The sequence below is a fragment of the Schistocerca gregaria genome, chromosome X, assembly GCF_023897955.1.
Source record: "Schistocerca gregaria isolate iqSchGreg1 chromosome X, iqSchGreg1.2, whole genome shotgun sequence".
In the NCBI taxonomy this organism is placed as follows: Eukaryota; Metazoa; Arthropoda; class Insecta; order Orthoptera; family Acrididae; genus Schistocerca; species Schistocerca gregaria.
Window position 1 is genome coordinate 590,130,942 of NC_064931.1, and position 22,596 is coordinate 590,153,537.

The 22,596-nt window shown below is 40.9% G+C and overlaps 1 protein-coding gene across 2 annotated transcripts in view; it reads left to right on the forward strand.

Annotated features, from left to right (window-relative positions):
* Positions 1 to 22,596, forward strand: part of LOC126299061 (uncharacterized) — a 1,316,522-nt gene that overhangs the window by 1,260,373 nt on the left and 33,553 nt on the right. For both annotated transcript variants that reach the window (XM_049990731.1, XM_049990732.1), the window contains one exon: positions 16,769 to 16,988. In XM_049990731.1, coding sequence (XP_049846688.1) covers positions 16,769 to 16,988 — 220 coding nt within the window. The remainder of the gene's footprint in view (positions 1 to 16,768; positions 16,989 to 22,596) is intronic.

Genomic DNA, 22,596 nt, shown 5'->3' on the forward strand with positions numbered 1-22,596 from the left:
TTCGGCCGGAAAAACATCCTACAAGAACGGGACCAACTACGGCCGAAGAGAATCGTTCAACGTGACAGAAGTGCAACCCTTCCGCAAAACAAGTGTCAGACTGCTAACCATTCAACGACACATCATCGATATAGGCTTTCGGAACCGAAGGCACACTCGTGTACCATTGATGACTGCATAACACAAAGCTTTACGCCTCACCTGGGCCCGTCAACATCGACATTGGACTGTTAATGACTGAAAACATGTTGCCTGGTCGGATGAGTCTCGTTTCAAATTGTATCGAGCGGATGGACGTGTATGGGTATGGAGACAACCTCACGAATCCATGGACGCTGCATGTCAAGAGGGGACTGCTCAAGCTGGTGGAGGCTCTGTAATGGTGTGGGGCTTGTGCAATTGGAGTGATATGAGACCCCAGATACGTCTAGATACGACTCTGGTAGGTGACACTTACGTAAGCATCCTGTCTGATCACCTGCATCCATTCATGTCCATTGTGCATTCCAACGGACTTGGACAATTCCAGCAGGACAATGCGACACCCCACACGTCCAAAATTGCTACAGAGTCGCTCCAGGATCATTCTTTTGAGTTTAAACACTTCCACTGGCCACCAGACTCCTCAAACATGAATATTATTGAACATATCTGGGATGCCGTTCAACGTGCAGTTCAGAAGAGGTCTCCACCCTCTCGTACTCTTACGGATTTATGGACAGCCCTGGTTCATGCACCTATGCTGACTGCTATTCATCGGCAAATAACGCTGGAATTTACACGTCAGTACCGCAACTGGGCGTCCACTGTCTGACGACAGTGACCTTTTCAGACGGATCACGTTTTATGCTCCAATGGACAGATGCCGGTTGACGAGTACGGCGTGTAACGTCTGAAAGCAAATTCCCTCTATACGTTTCGGCTGGGGAGTGCTTTCGTGGCATTCCATGGGTGATCTCGTCATTCTGGATCGAACAACGGATCAACGCAAGTATGCATCTATCGTTGGGGATCATGTCCGCCGCTACATCATTTTTTTTTTTTTTCCTCCTCGGCAAGTTCCCTGGCCAGTTTAACTGACTCTGCTTTTCATATTTTGACTTGGACAAATACGTATGACCCGTATCAAAATGAACTCGGGCTCGGGTTTCGGACAATAGCGATCTTCCAGTACTGTTGTAGCAACTGGACCTTTTATGAAGCTGCTTGATACTACTCTTGTCTACATATGGAACACATTGGAATGTGGTCCGACAAGAAATTAGATCCATTTACAAACCGGCTGTTCTTAGAACCGCGATCTAAGCATCTTAAAAAACATTGTGATGAACTAGACTATCACTTGCATTCTAGGACGATTCCCTAGAAACCTGGCTTTCACTACTCATCACTCTTCAGAAAGAATAACATTATATTTCACTTTCATCGTAGGAAATTATATTCTTAAAAGTTCCTATAAATTAAACGTTTTCACAGTAGCACAAGCTGGTCTTCCCGCTTTTTGGTACATATCTGGCATCTTTTAGACTAAAATCTGCCTCTGGGACCGTTTTCTGTGCAGTGTATAGGTCATTCTGCTGAGCTGTTGACCTCAGATACTTCCTGGACTGTTCAAGAGATCGTTTCCACCCGAACGAATTGTTATAAAGTCTTCACCAAATAAATATAGTCTCTGTATGCATCTATAGTTTCGGAGAAATTACAATATCTACAACTTTTGATTTATCTGTTTTCAACATGAAACCCATTACTGTCTTATGTGGAAGTTCGTGTTGTCATATGAAAATGTCACGTCATATGCTGATGGGGCTTCCCAGCTCGACGCAGCTGGGACAGACTTGACGTACGAACTGCTACCACCGTGAACAAACTGGGAAAAGTTCTGGGGAACTTGTTGACAACAGGAGTACCTCAACATCACGCAAACAATTCGTTAACACACATATTACGTGTGAGTGAGGATTGTCCTGTTGAAAAATGACACCATAAACATATGAGAACGTGGGATGTTAATGACGTGCCGTTGTGTCGTCAGACTACCCTCAATCCTTAACGGCCGTCAACCGTAGTCACACTCGATGGGTCCCCACATTATAATGCCAGTAGTAATGCCAATGTGCCTCTCCAAAACTTTAGAAGATTGGGACCTCTCTACAGATCCCCGCCATACTCACCGTGGATGGTCATCCAGATTGTTGCAGAACTGCGGTTCATCACAGTGCGACGTCATTCATCAGCAGTCCACCCTTCCCGGTCAGGGCAATATCCGAAACACAGCTGTTTGTATTGATGTGTTAACAGCAACCTGTGCGTGAGACAGGCCTACGAATAATGGTGCAGGATGACACGAAATGTTGCAGGAGTCCATTACTTGTTCTCGGACGCCAAGCGAAGATGCCAAGAGATTACGATGTGCGTGGTGTACAATACTGCGATCCTCCCTCGAAATGGTCAGACGTGGTCGACCGGAACTTTAACGATGAATATGTCTACTCTCACGTTCCCATGTATCCAACATCGGGCCACTGATACATCCGAATGCTGCACGAATCTGAATATTCCACGATTCGACCAGTCAGCCCAATGGAGACCGACAATGAAGCCCTTTCCAAGCTCTATCAGGTGCTGATAACGCTGTCTCATACGTGTATGATCAATGAACATCTGACGCTGTTCACCAGGCCTGACGACAACACTAAACATGAACAATAATGCATATCTAGGGGAAACATATATGTTTTCTATAGGAAGAATACAGATACCTCTGGAAAAAAGCAGATATATGAGTGTTAATAGCTTACATGTTAACCCAGTATTAAGAAAAGAAGGGAAATCTGATAGAATTTTTAAAGGCCATTACATTCGCCATTGACTGAAGAGATTATTTATATCACAATTCATCTGTGTGTGTGAAATCTTATGGGACTTAACTACTAAGGTCATCAGTCCCTAAGCTTACACACCACGTAACCTAAATTATCCTATGGACAAACACACACACCCATGCCCGCGGGAGGAGTCGAACCTCCGCCGGGATCAGCCGCACAGTCCACAATTCAGGGGTTTCCAGCAAAAAGCCCACTAGTTAGAAAATCACAATATTGGGAAAACGAAAAAAACCACTTACGTTCGTCCCATAAGTACCTGACTTGTTTTTGTTTTGTCTAAATATTCTGTAGCAATCTGAAATGTTATCAGAAGTAGTTAAGTAATATCAAATTACACACATCAAAAAAAGTTTTACATCACCCCGGTTCCCAGAACTCCTGAAAATAGACATTGACTGTGGATACTGTATCACAAACACAGTCCCTTTGACACTTCAGAGATGTCACTAAATCCACCCAAAGATGTAAACAATCAGCATGAGCAGCGCCTATTAGACGGATGGGGTGCGACAGCCCATCACTTTCAGTCATTCCACCAGGAGGGAGGTACACGGCTCGTGTTGTCTGTAGTTCAATCATACCTAGACGATCAATACCGCTGTTCGATCGCGTCCTCATTGTTACTTTGTGCCAGGAAGGGCTCTCGACAAGGGAAGTGTCCAAGCGTCTCGGAATGAACAAAAGCGATGTTGTTCCGACATGGAGGGGATACAGAGAGACAGAAACTGTCCATGACATGCCTCACTCAGGCCGCTCAAGGACTACTACTGCAATGGATGACCGCTACCTACGGATTATGGCTGGGAAGAACCCTGACAGCAACGCCACCACGTTGAATAATACTTTTCGTGCAGACACAGGACGTCGTCTTATGACTCAAACTATGCGCAATAGGCTGCATGATGCGCAACTTCACTCTCGACGTTCATGGCTAGGTCCATCTTTACCACCACGACACCATGCAGCGCGTTACAGATGGACCCAACAACATGCCGAATGGACCGCTCAGGATTGGCATCACATTCTTTTCACCGATGAGTGTCGCATATGCCTTCAACCACACAATCGTCGAAGACGTGTTTGGAGGCAGCCCGGCCAGGCTGAACGTCTTAGACACACTGTTTAGCGAGTGCAGCAGGATGGGGGTTCCCTGCTGTTTTGGGGTGGTTTTATGTGGGGCCGACGTACGCCGCTGGTGGTCATGGAAGGCGCCGTAACGGCTGTTCGATACGTGAATGTCGTGCTCCGAACGATAGTGCAACCATATCGGCAGCATATTGGCGAGGCATTCGTCTTCATAGACGACAATTCGCGCCCCATCGTGCACATCTTTTGAATGACTTGCTTCAGTATAACGACATCGCTCGACTAGAGTGGCCAGCATGTTTTCCAGACATGAACCCTATCGACACATGTCTGGGATATATTGAAAAGAGCTGTTTATGGACGACGTGACCCACCAACAACTCTGAGGCATCTACGCCGAATCGCCCTTCAGTAGTGGGATAATCTTGACCAATAGTGCCTTGATGAATTTGTGGATAGTATGCCACGACTGATACAGGCGCGCATCAATGCAAGAGGACATGCTACTGAGTACTAGAGGTAGCGGTGTGTACAGCAGCCTAGATCACCACCTCTGAAGGTCTCGCTGTGTGGTGGAACAACATGCATTTTGTGGTTTTCATTAACAATAAAAAAGGCAGAAACGACGTTTGTGTTGATTTCTATACCAATTTTCTGTACAGATTCCGGAACTCTCGGAACCGAGGTGATGAAATCTTTTTTTTGATTTGTGTATAATCTCTGGGTATGGAGAAGGAAAATCAATAGGACTCTTGGAGGTTCTTGCAGAATTCAATAAAAGCTCCACTAATAAAATGCATAATAGTATTATACTTACACACTATGTAAATGTTATCGTGTATTGAAGTAATATCTTACGACTCGTATTAGTTAAACATTTATTTATTATAAGATATAGGACGCTGAATGTGATATACAGCATACAATAACATCTCCAATCATTATTCTTCACCTCCATCACTATTGTCATCATTGTTTTATAGTCACAACTGGTTGTAGCTCAATCTGCAGATACAGCTGTGCCAAAGAGCCTCGAGTAGTTCTCTTTGCTTACACGATTGTCGAAGTCTTCCGAACGTTTTAATACGTCTTTAGCCTTCGCAGGTTTCACCCCAGGATGGAAAGTGAAAGTTCCTGGTACGTTCACTGTGTGGGCAGTTTTGATCTTCGGAGTTGTGATGATGTAACGGTATGCGTCTCGCAAATATACAGCTTTGTTTTTTAAGTCAAACTGCATAGATCGAATACCCTAAAGCCTGAATTCTAGCTTTTGGGTTTTTAAACAAATTTGGCAGTTGCTTTTTTTTTAATTCTTGAACTCATAGTGGGTGAATATCTCCAAAAAAAATGGAAATGGTAGCTTTCTGGCCTTGAGAATCCTTTCATCCCTGATTTCGGGAAGTTTGGTGGTGGTAGTCTACCTGCGTTGTGGTGAAACAAGTGAAAAACCCTGGTCGTTTGGTGGGTAGCTACGACCACGGACAGGGAAAACGTATGTAAATCTTTAAATTTTTTTAAAAATGTGCAACACACAGAAGAGGAAGTAAACGATTGTTTTATTTTTGTTTTGCCCAGGACGACTGTCACTTATGAAAACCAGCTCCTCCGTTAACTCTGAGTGTCGGATGCTGCTTATTAAATGTAGCGGTATTGAGATAACTTCATTGGGGAGACTGCCTGCCCTCATCTTCCGAACATATACTGACATTTTCTGTTCCCAAATCGTGTATCCCAAAGACATAATACCACAACTGATGCATCTTGTAGACAACACCTCTTGGTAAATGAAGGATAGCTAAATTCTACATAAAATCTATCGAGATGCAGTTACCATTTTCCTGTCTGACTTCCATCCAAGAAAGCCTCCACTTATCTGAGATTAACAGCTTCCTGTGCCTCAAAAGCTTTTCTCTCCGTATCTTCTTTACTTCCGTTCATTTTTTGCAGAAGTGAATCGCTTTCTTTGCAAATATCAAATCTGCGACATCAGAAGTGACTGCTGAAAGTTTCGGAAATCTGCCAGTAAAGTTTGTAGGGTACATTTATTCGGTAGACGTTAAGGAAATCGTCGTGAAAGTCCTTCACAGTGAAGTCTCCTGGCAAACGGCGCCTATTGGAATTATCTGTGAGTGAGTAATGGGATTTCTGGGCAGGAAAGTACGATATGGGCCTCAATAATCTTCACAACCTTTTCTGGTGCCTGGAGTGGTCGGTTGTAATATTTACCATGGTTATCTGTTGGAGGGCTCCCGCAATAAGTTGTTTTACAGTCACCTCGGTCTGTCGCAATTAACTTCATGCAAACTTAGAAAAGCAATTCCTGTTACCCGCATTTTGTAGGTGAATGTCGCGGACCGTCGTGTCACATTGTCTTCATCATCCGTTCTTCGTCGAAAATTCGCGATACCATGCATGTCTGTCAAACCACTGAGATGAGTACCTTGGGCATCTTTCGATATCATTTTGTTAAATTCTTCAGTGATACTGAGCCGCCAGGCTTCTTCCTACGCCTTCTCAAAATAATGCAGCCTCGAACACCTAGCTAAAAGCAGTCAGGAAAAAACTGATGATCTTTCAAAGATAAGACAACGGCCTTGCCGCGGTGGATACACCGGTTCCCGTCAGATGATCGAAGTTAAGCACTGTCGGGCGGGGTCGGCACTTGGATGGGTGACCATCCGGGAACTGAGGAGCTACTCGACCGAATAGCAGCGGCTCCGGTCAAAGAAAATCATCATAACGACCGGGAGAGCGGTGTACTGACCACACGCCCATCCTATCCGCATCCTCATATGAGGATGGCACGGCGGTCGGATGGTGCCGATGGGCCAAAGTGATTAGGACAGCATTTTCCTTAGATATGACAGGTGTACCATATTCAAAGAAATAATAGGAACTAACAATAACAACGATGATAATAAAAGTGGCCATTCCTACTGCTATTTCCAGTACAGCACTGGTTCTGTGATCACTGTCCTGGATTGCTGTGACATAAAACAAATACGGTTGTGAACTAAAAAAAAGTAGCAAGCATTTAGACATTAAGTTTTGCAAAATTACTTTTATAGTATAAATAAAAGAAGTAAATTTGATGGCATTCTTTTCCTTAAATTTAAAAGAAAGCTAAAGACATAGAAATAAGACTGACGTCTGAGCTGTTTCAAATGTACTAGTTTCTAATTTTTGAAAGTGTTCACCTTATGATAATGTATGCGACACTAATAAATAATGACTGTGCAATAAATACGTAATATTGCCAACCTTGAGTCCTCTCCAGTCATGCAAGCTGGTACCAGTTTCCCGACGTGATTGACGTGTTATTCACCAAGTGCTTTGGTATCTCGAATATTATCCTGATTTTTCTTTTTCTGGGTCTCTTTCGAGGTCACTCTGGACCATTTGTGTCCATATTAACGTAAAAACTTGGAGATCAGAAGTATACCCTAGAAGAACGAGAGCGGTTGTAAACCAAGTGTATCGTATCAGTGGTTTATCGGGAGTTGAGCAGAGCGCTCTCGCGGCAGCTGTCCGAAGCACTACTGACCAAGTATTCTTGCTAGCAACAGTCCAGGCTTGTCGGGTTTTTGCAGAACCGCCTTATTTTTAGAGGCTTACACACAACGACTTGACGGGTTTTTGACAAAAACGGTTGTGTAATCACGCTCGGAATGCTGAACACTACACGATGGCCCTGTGACTAAATTTTCGATTGTTTTGAGTAGTGGGGTTTTTGTTAGCAATCCCTCAATTGCAGTTTCGGCCTTAAGGCCATTGTCAAGTGGTGCTGCGAAGGTTTTTGCTTCAACACGTGTCAATCTTTAAATTCTTCCGATATGTGCATGTTGGCATCAGAACTGAGAAGTTCAACACATATTAATCAGTTAATCAGAATACATAGTAGGTCTATAAAAGGGAAATGAACTTTAATATTACACAAGAGGGATGGAAAAGTAAAAAAAGATGAGATGGCAGATTTGATCCTGGGAGAAGAATTTGTCAGAGCACCTAAATCAGAACGAAGTCCTGGAGCAGACGTAAATCTCTCAGAGTTATTGAGATCCTTGGGAGAGCCAGCCATGACAATATTATTCCACCTGGTGTCCAAGATATATGAGATAGGTGATCTACCCTCAGACTTCAAGAAGAATGTAACGATTCCAATTCCATAGAAAGCAGGTGCTAACAGGTGTGAATTTTACTGAATTATCAGTTTAATAAGACTTGGTTGCAATATATTGACATTAATTATTTATAAAAATGGAAAATCTAGTAGAAGCCGACCTCGTAGAAGATCAGTTTAGGTTCCAGAGAAATGTGGGAACACGAGATTCAATACTGACTCTATGACTTACGGTAAACAGTAGGTTAAAGGAAGGCAAATCAAAATTCATATCATTTGCAGATTTGGAGAAAGCTTTTGACTGTGTAGATTGGAATACACTCTTCCAAATTGTGAGGGTAGCAGAGATAAAATACAGGCAATGAAAGGATATACACACCTTGTACAGAAACCAGACTGCAGTTACAAGAGTCGACGGACATGAAAGAGAAACAGTGATTGAGAAGGGAATGAGACGGAGCTGTAGCTCATACCCTATGTTATTTTATAGGTATACCGAGCAGGCAGTGAAAGAAAGTAAGAAGAAATTGGGAGAAGGAAATAAAGTTCATGGAGAAGAAATAGAAACTTTGAGATTATTGGATAAGACGCGCATGTTATGTAAAACACTATTTTTTCATGTGACCCGAACATGTTTCATCATTTCTGTGCCATCATCAGTGTGTTTTCTTTATTCAGATCTTAATTTCATATTATGCGGCTATGTAGCACCATTTGCATATTGTGTACTGGTAGCTAGACATGTTCTACTTTGGGTGAGCCTTTTTCTTTGGCGTCCTCGCGAGTTTATAGGAACATACACTGATACTACACGTATTTATCAGAATTTTGTTAGTAATAAACGCTTTTCAGTCTGTCAAAACACAGTGCAAGCGCTGTTATTGTGTATAACCAGTGAGACGTGGCACGTGATACGGATGGAAACTGTTGGCACACCAAATGCCAACAACGCCGGGATGAAGTATTCCACAGGCACTCGTATTTACTCTCAATGTGGATTGTAAGCAAAAGCTGCCAAATCATCTGTTAAATTCGCTCCGCTCGTTGCTAGTTTCCTTCTTATCTTCTGCGTCGTGTTCCAGTGCGATTCTTTGCATATTTGCTTAATGCTGATTATTGTTGGACACCTCTGTCGGAATACATTTTTCGGCACAACTCAGTTGCTCTCTTTACTTTTCTTTTACATTCGCGTTAAGAAATAGCATATCTGGCTTCTCTTGATTGTGAAAGAAATGCATTTACTTTTTTGTTTTCAATAAACAAGCACTCAGCATACGTGAACGACAGAAACAGATTTGCGACCGTGCAAACCTGTGTTTCCTCATTCCATGTGACGTATTTCCCTATTGGCTATGAAGTCACGAACTTCCGTATAAGACAGAAATTGGTTTTATATTCAAAACAGATAATTCGGTAGTTCTAAATATTGTAATTATTGATACAAGCAGTAGAAAACTACTATAGTTCCATTTCAAAAAGTGAAGTTGATAGCGATGTATCTGTGATTCACACATCTATGAAAATGGACTGTTCGTCGTTTAGCGAGGACTTTCTCATAATTCATCAAGGTGCAAACAGAATTAAGATATCTCAAATGGTTGCGAATATATTTGAGGTGATGGGCCAAACTGAATCACTCTGTGTATACACATCTGCACACACAAGTCACCTAATTCTGGGTTGAGGGACAATGAGCTCTGACGCCATGTTCAATCACATCCCAGATGTCTTCGATAGGGTTCACATCTAGCGAGTTGGGGGGATGGGTGGCAGCACAACAAAAGGAACTTGCTACTGTGTTCCTCGATCCACTCCACAACACTCCTTGCGCAGTATCTTGTTGAAAAACGCCACTGCCGTCGCGAAACATGATCGTCATGAAGGTTCAAATGGCTCTGAGCACTATGGGACTTAACATCTGAGGTCATCAGTCCCTTACAACTTAGAACTACTTAAACCTAACTAACTTAAGAACATCACACACATCCATGCCCGAGGTAGGATTCGAACCCGCGACCGTAGCAGTAGCGCAGTTCCGGACTGAAACCCCTAGAGCCGCTCGGGCATTGCGGCCGGCTGTCATGAAGGGATTTACGTGATCTGCAACCAGTGTACGATACTCCTTGACCATCATGGTGCCTTGCACGACCTCCACTGGACCCATGGTTCCTTACGTGAATGTTCTCCAGAACATTATGGAGCAACCGCCTTATTGTTTCTGTCCCGCAGTACAAGCGTCAAGGCGCTGTTCCCCTGGAAGACGACGGATTCGCGGCCTCTCACAACATTATGAAGAAGGTATTGGGATTCATCAGACCATGCAACGCTCTGCCACTGCACCAATGTCCAGTGCCGAAGGTCAATTGGTCATTTCAGTCGTAGTTGCCAATGTCGTGGTGTTAACATTGGCACATGCATGGGACATAAGCTGCGGAGGCCCATTGTTAGGAGTGTTCGGTGCGCCATATGTTCAGACGCACTTGTACTCAGCCCAGAAATAGATTCTGATGTTAATTCCGCCACATGTCGCCGCCTATCCCGTTTTATCTATCTGCTCAGCCCACGAAGTCCGACATCTGTAATGAGGAGTGGCCGCGCAACTCAACGACGTCTGGACTTGGTTTCACCTTAGGTTCGCCACGTCTTGAATGCACCGATCACAACACTCCTCGAACACGCGACAAGTTGTGTATTTCCCGAAGTGCTCGTGTTGAGCCTCCACGCCATCACAATCTGCCCTCTGCCTCCTTCCCCATTCTACACATAGACAGCACGCTCATTGATACTGCATGCACCATGCGTGTATCTGACTAATAGCCATTCCTCTCCAGGTGAAGCTACTATCGCCTGGACGTTTCTGTATCGATAGTACGTCGGTGATCATAATGTTCTGGCTGATCAGTGTACAAACCAACGGCATAGCAAAAATTACACATTGTACTTTAAGTAGGTAAAGGGACAAGCAACATAAGGCTGGATAAAGCACATAAAGAGGAATTAGACTAAGAGATTTCCTATCACCGAAATTTTCAGATCCTGGGCTCTGAAAACGCAGGAGGAATAATTAACTTAATATACCTGAGGAATCTACAGGCTGCTGATGGAGTTGTCGGTTTACTTTTAATGTAGATAAACGTCAATAAAAAATAGAAAGCCGTAATAGAGTAAGCTAGAAATTCAGTTCCAATAATCCCAAAATAATGTGTAAGTATCCCAATGAAAGGAAATTAGTCCAAATTAAAAATTACTTCATAGAATCAGCTGGTGAGCTTTTGTGTGTAAAGCAATTGAAGAGAATCATGGATGGACAAAAAAAGAAATGAAGAGGAAAGTAAAAACGAGTTGGATCGCTTTTCTAAACGTTTTTCGAATACTTAGTTTACAATCAATGTAGATCTACATCATAGAGAAGAGCATTTATGCGAAAATCATTCAAAAATTGAGTTCCACTCTTCGAGAAATGAAGAGATGCATTTTAGGAATTACTCCAAAAAACAGGGAAAAAACAATTGGATGGGGAAAAACTGGACAGTAAGACATACTTGTGGATGCGAATTTTTGAATGTTGTCAGACATTCCAGCTGGCTAGCGTCGCCCATATGGTGTGATATTTCGGCAAACTGACTTGTCGCTATCTCAGACAGCCCTGATCACTGACTGTCTAAACGTACACTGAGCCATCTGTTACGCGGAATGATCTCTATTCCGCTAACGGATCACTGAGAGTATAGTAAGCACTTATATTAAGGACACGAAATGTTCGATGCTGAACCGTTATGAGTACTGGACAAACGTTATTTCATTAATGATCTCAGAAACACTCACTTAAATATTCGATAATGAACGGATACGTTCGAAAGTAGTCATTGTTAACACAAATTATTAGCACAACTGAGAAAGAAAAATAAAAAAAAAGAATAAAATTGATTGTTGAAATTCCACAAATAATAGATTCAACAAATGTAGTGATTGTGACTGGAAATAATCGCAAGTAAAATGTTTGGCATGTCGGTTCTGAGAAGTGAATCATCATCTGTTTCACAATACGACGTCATTCCCTTTGATAGTACTGGCTGAGAGTAGAGGGGATAGGGCGGTGACTAGGCAACTGCGTAATATGTTTATCGCTTTCCTCCGCATGTACATCTGGGTTAATTTCTGCCCAAGAACTGTTTGTCATACATGTCGGTATTGCGGAATTCAGTATGTAATGAAAAATGACAAAGATCTCTCATTTCACTTCAGATTACTTGAAACGTGCCTAGCAGATATAGAAATTCCCTGCCGTAAAGCCAATTTCTCTACGATGGCAATATTCACCTCTTTGTTTTGCAGTAATTAGATACAGCTTTTTGATAAACAGTTCGATAGAGGAACGAATTAACTGATCATGATATACTCACACACATTATTTCGTACAATTTATTTTCAGAATAACGTAACCATATCAAAGATATTCAGTTAAACAATTGCAAGATATGTACACAAGTAAAAGATACACGCTCTCTAACAAAGAATAAAAGCGTAAAAAGATTTAGTCTTCATACTTAACGAACGCGTGTTAAAATCGTTTTAGACAGGAACTACATCGCAAGCGTAGACACTAATCTGATGCGGTATAAAGCGTGTAAGTATAAGGATTTATTATATAGTTTACGAAAATCTCGCCATTCGAGAAATTTACGTGATATATAATACAATTTGTAAAATTTGTTTTGCGAGGTTCCTAAAATTTCATATTTTATGATTACTAGCTAACTGCGTTCGACTGGGAGAGTTCAATAACATACGTTCTCCTCTTAACTAGATTCTAGAGAGATTTTGTTATATTCAAAGCCCTGAACGTTTTTTTTTTTTTAAGTTACAGTTTAACACATCGTTGTACTGATGTTACTACGATAATCTGCGTGAAATGCTCACCTCTCAATACGTATTTGTGAAATGTGAAACAGTTTTCCTCGTTAATTGTACATTAATTTTCTGAAAATTTGTCATATTTTGTTAATTTCTTCAGTAACTTTCCAAGAGCAAACATTAATCAAATTTGCACATTTGAGGTTACAAAGTCAAATTTGCCTTGAGATGCGTTTCGAGGATGATGTTTTGATGTATGGAATCCAAATCGTCCATAAAGTCCTGTAACCCATCCCTTCTGAGAGAAATGGATCGCTTCTCACTAACATTTTTACACTTTCAAACCTTTCTGCGACAATAGGGGTTTCACAAGTACTCAAGAGCTGCAGGACGAAAAATTCGCTTAGCAGACGCAATCAAACACAGCAAACTTGGATGAGATATTGTTGAGCAATTTAAATTAACTGCGTTATTTTCATTATACAATGCAATTACTGATGTTTTCACACATTCCGTTTCTCGCTAGACGCAGCCGCATAACCCTATTTGGGGTCTTTGAAATTTGTCAAGCGTAACACCATTGTCGGATGATTAATCAATATTTCTCCCCTAGTTACATACATCAGTTTCAGAAGCTCACATCTTAGGCACTGTCGCTAGCTAAAACATTATCAGGTTGCTGTTTTTACATGCATCTCTCTGCAGTTTCATTCTTTCGTAGGATAACTGAGAGTGAAACGCAACAGTCGCGTCAAACAAATAACAAAGCCAGTCCTTTGATTTAATTTTTCGATTATTCTGTGGCTAATGAATGTGTGTCTCGTGTTATAACGTTACTTACAGCTCATATATACTAACGTCCAAGACATTCGGTAACCTACTCTGAGACACCGTGTAACAGTTCTTCAACCATTTTCAGAAATATGTTTTGACGTCTCTTGTTTGACAACGTAACTGTAGGCTTTCACTCACGTTCTCCCTTCAATATTACTAGAATTATTAGCAAAGTAAACATGAGGTTCCTCTTGGTGGATTTCACGTGGATTAATTCTTGAAACTTTTTCGTTGATTCCTTGAAATATCAACTTTATTTCGCTAATTTTACGAAACACCAAACATTTATACACTTATTTCATGAAATTCCAACTTCGTTTGCTAGGTCTTGGAAGTTCATCCGTCACTCTTCTCAAACAACGTAGTTTCAGACAAGCTATTGAAAGTAGCAAAAACATTACTATTCTGCTAGGAAGTAAATGTTATTTAATAAAAATGAAAGAAGGAAGATTAGGGTCTTACGTACAGTCGCCAATAATGTCATAAAAGACAGAGCACAAGCTCTGGTTGAGGAAGAATAGGGGAAGGAACTGGGCCGTGACTTTTCAGACGAGCTATTCATACATTTGCCTTTAGTGATTTAGGACGATAATGAAAAGTTTTAATCTGTATGGCAGGATGGAGAATTTGAACCGCCGTCCCCCAGAATTCGAGTCCAATGTGCCACTGCACCATCTTATCCTATGATTAATACTTCTAGTTCATTGTACTAATATATTTAATATAATTTATTACAGCGAACAATACAGTTGTATGAATCTGTTGCAGTTATATGCTATTATTTATATACATCAGGTAGACTATAATCATGCATCTGGAACACATTCACCACTGTGGTACACTTGAGTGATAAAATTTGAAAAATTATCACCTTTTTTTTCGTGAAGTGTACACTCCAATCTCGAAGTGTGACTTCTACTTGAAAATCAAAGTATCTGAAGATAAGAGAATTTTTTACTCTCGTTTATTGGATTCAGACAGTAACTTTACTGTAACATGTGAATGCAACACCAGGGTGGTTCGTTCAATAAGATGTAGTCATAATTTCTTCATTTCTTGTCTAACACGAAGCATGGTTGTGTCACTAATTTCTCGCCTATTTACGGCGTCTAAAACCCCGTCGACAATAAATTTTTATCTTTCGGTGTGTAACATATTAATGAAGGCAGAATGAACTATTGTGAAGACCTCATTGCCATGTGCTACTCCCGTGCGCAAAAGTTCAGATCAAGAACCTATCGTGTACAAAACACCAGAACAAGAGACCATCATACACACAATCGTAACAGCAATAAGATTGGTCGTTGAATAATTTGATTTTACCTTTAAGGAGCTATTACTGCATCGAAAGAAAAATACGTAACCTTTCGGTTAGAGTACAGTTCTACATCACATTCTTGAAGGTAATACCCCGCTACCGGATATTAACAGGTTGTGTGTTTTTTCTCAGTGTTGCATCATAAAATCTGAAATTTCTCTTTGTGATTAACCCTTTAAGACGCAAAAATTATTAGATCCATATCTGTGAAACCTGAAAAGAACTCTACACAGATATTAACAACTTACAGAGTAGTAACGGGTTTGTGTTAAGTAGAGGTTGTTCATTACTCACAGATCATACAGAGAATCGTAATTTTATTTGAAATTAAAGAAAATCCGAAAAGAATTATTTGGAATTAAAGAAAATTCAAGAAGAAAACTGAAAAATCATTCCCTTATATGGACATTATTAGGAGTAGCACACACTGTGCAGTCAATTATTTTCATTTTCACGCACTGTGTAGTGAATTGTATTTACATTCTGTCATCTTAAAATAAATTTAGACATCACTATTATGTAGTTTAGTATTTTATGTGTAGAAAATTACCCACAACTACAGAAGTCTATGGTGGTTATTGTTTACAGGTGGAAAATACTTTCAAGACTTTAGCTTCACCATTTGTCGTCTGTTTGTTGTAGCAAAGTGTAGAAATTTATTTTTGTAGCTCATCTATCGCGTTTTTGTTTACCTCGAAAACATGCTAGTACTCAGGAAGTGGGATGTTTTACTGAATTATATGTTTTCCAAGGCTAAACGGATGCATTTTCAAACAGTACTGGACACAGTACCATGTTTTTCAGTGTCGGTGCGCGAGTACTGTTGACTGCGAAAAACATTCGATAGATCGAGCCAGCTCTGTTTGTGTTGCTAGCGCATTCACCTGATTGAACGTGCTTTGCTTTCCATTTATTTCAGTACACGTCGAGTGTGCATCGTACATTACTCCAATTGCTGCCAGGCCTAAGCTAATGGCCCGACCAATTTACGTATTTCACGGCATGAAACAGGATCTGCTGTACTTGACAGGGTTGGGCGGTCTTTGCTACGAATGTACGAAGCATACAACGAGACTCGGCACAGATTGCGGGATCGCCTGTTATCAATGTGTTAGAATATACCGTTGATAAAATGTAATTCACGTACATTTGGTTTTATTAATAGTTAGAGCTTTATGTAGAACTCGTCACCATAACTCATAATCACCGGGTTAAAATAAACACTTTCGCTTCTACATCCCACCATGAAAAAACTATACACACATTTAGTCAACTTGTATTTCACATATAATATTTGTTCATTTTGTTTTTGTCGCTTTCATTTCCTTTTTTGTGAAAGACTTCAGCATAATTTTATTATTATTATGCTTACAGATACAGGTATGTTTTTCAAATTTTGTTTTACACTTCTTTTGAACTTGTAACTCATAAAACGACTTGCTCCTTAAAAATTGAAATTAAAAATCTCTGTAAAGTAGAATTTCAACTGAGAAGTTGTAGTATAATTATCTATACAGTAAAGAATTAATTTCGCATCTTGAAATTTCTTGGAATTTAATGTAGCGTACTGTAAGCTACTTTTCTATTGACCATTTAACAGGTAGAGGACTGTTTTAAGCATAATACAAGCGTGAACTTCTGATGTGGTAGCCATCTTTTCTCGCACAGGTTACGAATGGCTGACTTATGGTCTAAAGACAAACCAGACTGAAAGCAGGATAATTTGTGAATCAGACCACATGACTCACTTCTCGATCCTATTGGATCCCGGATCAGACTACGGTGTGTCGGAGGAGCACAAGTACACACTAAGCATCATCAGTTACGTTGGCTCCTTCTGCAGCATCTTCGGTCTCACTTTGACAATCGTTACCTACGCTACATTCAGGTATGTTAACAATCTTCAGACTTGATCAAGAACTGTCACGATACTCATCCTGGACCATCTGGGTAAAAATAGCTGGAAATTATTGAAAACATAGAAAGATATATCATTAGTTTTGGAAAAAAATTGTTAAGTGTTCAAGGGGAAATGTAGATGACATATTATACACCTCTTGTTTTCTTAATTTGGGCACAGTACAGTCGAATATGATGATAAAAATCATAACTGGTTTCAACTGTATATTGACCATATTTAGATTCTACGGTAAAACAGGAAAAGAAGTAGAGTCAGCGTTAGAAGCGTATTCTATTTGTAAGCAACTTAAAGTAAAAAAAGTCGCCATTTGGTGAAGAAAGCGTACACGACACGCTCAGTGCCTGATGAGAGTGGTCTCTAAAAGCAACGCTGAACCTGGTAAGTATTTAATGTAAATATCAAAACATATATAAAAACAGAAATAAAATAAATTTTTAAATATTTTGCTAGTGTATATTCTTTATGTTACTTGCAAATTGAAATGGCTTAAAGTTTACTGATTTTAAGATTTTAATGTAGACATTTTTCTCTTTTCCAATGATACAAACTGAAGGATGGCTAGTGAATGAGCGAAACCAGTTATTATTGTTATCATTTTATATGATTTTTTTAAACATACAAAGCGTGTATGTCATTAAGTATTACTGATCTGAGAGTGAACCGCTTAGTGACAAGCTAACTGTAGACCATATGGCTAGAAAAGATCCTTACTGTTAAAATGGATTGGGCGCGCTACTACTACCAAACGCTTAACACAATTTTGTTTTCGTTTCCACGGCAACGCTTCAGGATTGCAGCAGTTGCAGGGGTCTGTGACTTTCAGGAAGTTCTGAATGCAGCCTTTAGCACCTCACAGTCGAAAGTTGGCAATAGCTCTACTTTTTTCGCCTTATGGACTATAGAGACAAATACAATTACGCCTGTAAAACTCTGAAATGGGTGACTACTTTGTCAAATATGTAGAAAAATATTTCTTTACGGCAAGTACTCTTAAAGAATTTTAGTATTTATCCATCTCCAACGTTTGGCTGTGTTTTTATCCCGATATAAGAAGGGAAATACGTGCTATTTGTATAAAAGGATAAATACACGCCAGAAAAAATACAGTTGCACAGTTAAAGTTCACATAACGCCTTCCTTTATTCACATTAGCTATCCAGCTACAATAGATATTAGTGGCAATTTAAACCTATGTTTCACATCGGGACTCAAATCCTAAATCTAATCTTTTCTAGTTGATGTATGTAGCGCTCCCCACCAAGAGACTCAACTTTTTCATTGAATATCTTCCCTCCTAACGAGTTCCTACTACAGTGAAACGCAAGCAGTAACTGTTACATACCGCCTAAACGGATGTCACAGGTTGATCAGTCTGTGCCAGATCAGTGTTCGGCAGTGAGTATCTCGTTTACCTTCTTAATGGACTGAATAGTGCATTCCGAGCTGTAAATGTGTAGTATTCTGGACTTGAATATCCTCTTCGGGTTCAGCCGTCTGTTTGTATATATTTGCACTTTCCTTTGCGAAGCGTATGTTTTGCATCTTATTTGTGACTATTGTATCTGGTCGAAATGACTGTCAGGTACATAGCACACGCAAATATTAAAAAACTGCTAGAGTAATATCTGTGTACATTGAAGTTAAATGTTATCGTATTGCTATATTTATCTTATGATGGGCTCATACCTCGAAATATTTCCAGAAATAAAATACTTTAAGCTGCTTAAATGAGAACTGTTACTAATACTGGTCTATATAAACACTATTTCTAAATTATAACAAATAATCACATACGAGAATCAATTCCAGCACAAAAAACAATACAATCATCATATGTATTTGAAACAGTACCACATTTAAGATGTTTAGTTTCATATGTCCAATTTTTTAGTGCTTTCCGTTGAATTCAGAATGAAGAAAGACTAGGGTTTAAAGTCCCATCGAAAAGTTCCTTAGAGACGAAAATATGATGAAATAAAATGATGCGCCCTTTCAAATGAACCATCTCGGGACTTGCCTGAAGCCATTTACGGAAGTCAAAGAAATTGCGTCTTGATGGTCGAATGGAGATTTGACTGCCGTCCTCCCGAATTCGAGTCATCTCTGTCACCTCGCTTAGTGTCCCCTTGAAGTGAAGAAATACAGACATCAGTACCAACAACGCACATTAGCTTCAAAACCAATTAAAATCTGGCGTTAATACCAATAACGACGTAATTAATCGTTTGCTGATTATACAAATGTTTTTATTATCCTGTTCTTTGATTACTGCGTTTCATAATTATTCGGATTAAAAATCTGATTCTATTGCAGTGCTGATTTCATTGGTAATTAATTACAGCATTTTGCACAGTAGCAAAAAATTTCTGCTCTTTCATTTTCTGAAATCACGCAAGTTCTAAGTCGTTGTCTACTCTTGTACTAGCGTCTTTGGTCATCAAGCACACAATGATGTGACACTAAACAGTTTTATACAGAAACGTTTTAGACTCATTATAGAGAATATCATTCTATGAGACCAAGACGCTGCTGTGTTCGATTATATTTTTTATTACAACAGGCCTATTTCGGCGTGACTGCCATCTTCCGCTTATATCAGGTAGTCTTGATATCCATAAGACACTGATATCTCAGTTGATGTGACTACCGTATAAATTTACTCTTTTGATGTTAGTGGGGCTATAGCAGGTGCTAAACTTTTGCCGGAACACTTATTTCTGAGGTTCTCGAATTATGAAATAAATTTCATAATGACGTTATTTGACAAGTGTATTGATAAGTGAGTCAGCGATGCTATGATTATAGTGTGTTCAGTTCGAGAGTTGAACCGAACGAGGTGGCATTCGAAAGGCTAACGGTTCAAAACTGCTTCCGCCAATCCAGATTTGGGTTTCCCACTATGTCCCTAAATCTTTCCAGGAAGATGCCGGGAGGGTTCCTTTGAAAGGGCAAGGCCGATTTCATTCACCATTCTTGACACAATCCGAGCTTATACTCCGTCTCTAATGAGCTCGATGACTACGGAATGTTAAACACAATCTTCCTTCCTTTCGAGAGCAGACTGGGATTACGAAATCCGTCAGGCGTGACAGGCGCTGATCGTTTTGTAAAAGAAAAGCTGCGACAAAGCAGTCACAAATATGATCTGGGATTACTTAGTATAAAAAAGACTACACGCAGCATAGGTAACAACAAAAGAGGAAATGTTCTCAATTTTATGAATTCGTCAGTGACACATTTGATGTCATTGCTTGTAAAAGAGGGTCGAGAGAGCTGGTACGTACTCTGAAGCGCCAAATAAACTGGTATAGGTGTGTGTATTCAAATACAGAAGGATGAAAACAGGCAGAATACAGCGCTACGGAAGGGATCGTCTATACTGCATAAGACAACAAGTGTCTGGCGCAGTTGTTACATCGGTTATTGCTGCTACAATGGCAGGTTATCAAGATTTAAGTGAGTGTGAACGCAGTGTCATAGCCGGCCCACGAGCGATGGAATACAGCATCTCTGAGGTAGCGATGAAGTGGGCATTTTCCCGTACGACCATTTCACGAGTGTACCGTGAATATCAAGAATCCTGTAAAACATCAGATCTCCGATATCAATTAGGCCGAGAAAAGATCCTGCAACAAAGGGACCAACGACGACTGGAGAGAATCGTTCAACGTGACAGAAGTGCAATCCTTCCGCAAATTGCTGTAGATTTCAATGCTGGATCACCAACAAGTGTCATCCCACGAACCATTCAACGAAACATCATCGATATGGGCTTTCGCAACCGAAGGCCCACTCACGTACCCTTGATGACTGCAGAACACAAGGTTTTACGCCTCGCCTGGGCTCGTCAACACCGACACTGAACTGTTGGTGAGTGGCAACATGTTGCCTGATCGGACGACTCTCGTTTCAAAATGTAATGAGCAGATTGGCGTGTACGGGTATGGGACAATCTCATGAATCCGTGGACTCTGCATGTCAGCAGGGGACTGTTGAAGTTGGTGGGTGCTCTGTAATGGTGTGAGGCGTGTGCAGTGGAGTGGTGTGGGACCCCTGTACGTCTAGACACGACTCTGCCAGGAGACACGTAATAAGCATCCTGTATGATTACATGCAATCATTCAGGTCCGTTGTGTATTCCGACTGACTTACGCAATTCCAGCAGGACAATGCGATACCTCACACGTCCAGAACTGCTACCGAGTGGCTCCAGGAACACTCTTCTGAGTTTAAACACCTCCGCTGACCACCAAGCTCCCCAGTCATGAACATTATTGATCATATCTGGGATGCCTTGCAACGTATTGTTCAGAAGAGGTCTCCACCCCCTCGTACTCTTAAGAATTTATGGACAGCCATGTAGGGTTCATGGTGTCAATTCCTTCCAGCACTATTTAAGGCATTAGTCGAGTTCATGCCACGTTGTGCTGCGGCACTTCTGCTTGCTCCTCTAGTCGGTTTTATTCCTGCTTCCGAGGCATTTAAAACTCTGCATAGGTTCTAATATTTCTCCATTCACCTTTATATTTACGCTTTTATTTCCTCCTAGCGCCATTACTGTTGTTTTCTTTGTACTGATTTTCATTCCATAGCTTCATTGGTATGCACCATATCCTGTAAAACATTTTCATCTATTATGGCAGCATTATACTGAGTGCGTCAACTCGACGTGGCATGGACTCAACAAGTTGATGGAAGTCCCCTGCTGAAACAGTGAGCCATGCTGCCACTATATCCGTCCATAACTGCGAAAGTGTTGCCGGTGCAGGATTTTGTGCGAGAACTGACCTCTCTATTACGACCCATAAATCTTCAATGGGATTCATGTTGAGCCATCTGTGTGGCCAAATCATTGATTCGAATTGTCCAGCACGTTCTTCAAAGCAACGGCGAATAATTGTGACCCGTTCACACGGAGCATTGTCATCCATAAAAATTCTATCGTTGTTTGGGAACATGAAGTCCACAAATGCCTGCAAATGGTCTCCAGGTAGCCGAACGTAACCATTTCCAGTCAATTATAGGTTAAGTTGGACAAGATAACCCATTCCATTCCATGTAAACACAGATCACTCCATTATGGAGGCACCACCAGCTTGCACAATGCTTTGTCGACAACTTGGGTCCATGGCTTCCTGGGGTCTGCTCCTTACTTGAACCTTAACATTCAACTCTTAGCTACCGAAATCGGGACTCATCTGATCAGGCCACGGTTTTCCAGTCATCTAGCGTCCAGTCGATTTGGTAACGAGACTAGGAGAGGCGCTGCAGGCGATATCGTGCTGTTAGGAAAGGCACTTGAGTTGGCTGTCCGTTGTCATAGCCCATTAACGCCACCTTTCGCCGTCCTGTCCTAACGGATACGTTCGTCGTACGTCCCATATTGATTTCCGCCGCTATTTCATGCAGTCTTTCTTGCTTGTTAGCTCTGACAACTCTGTGCAACGCCGCTTCTCACAGTCGTTAAGTGAAAGCCTTCGGCCACTGCGTTATTCGTGGTGAGAGGTATTGCCTGAAATAGATATTCTTAGTACGCGCTTGACACTGTGCATTTCGGTATGTTGAATTCCCTGAT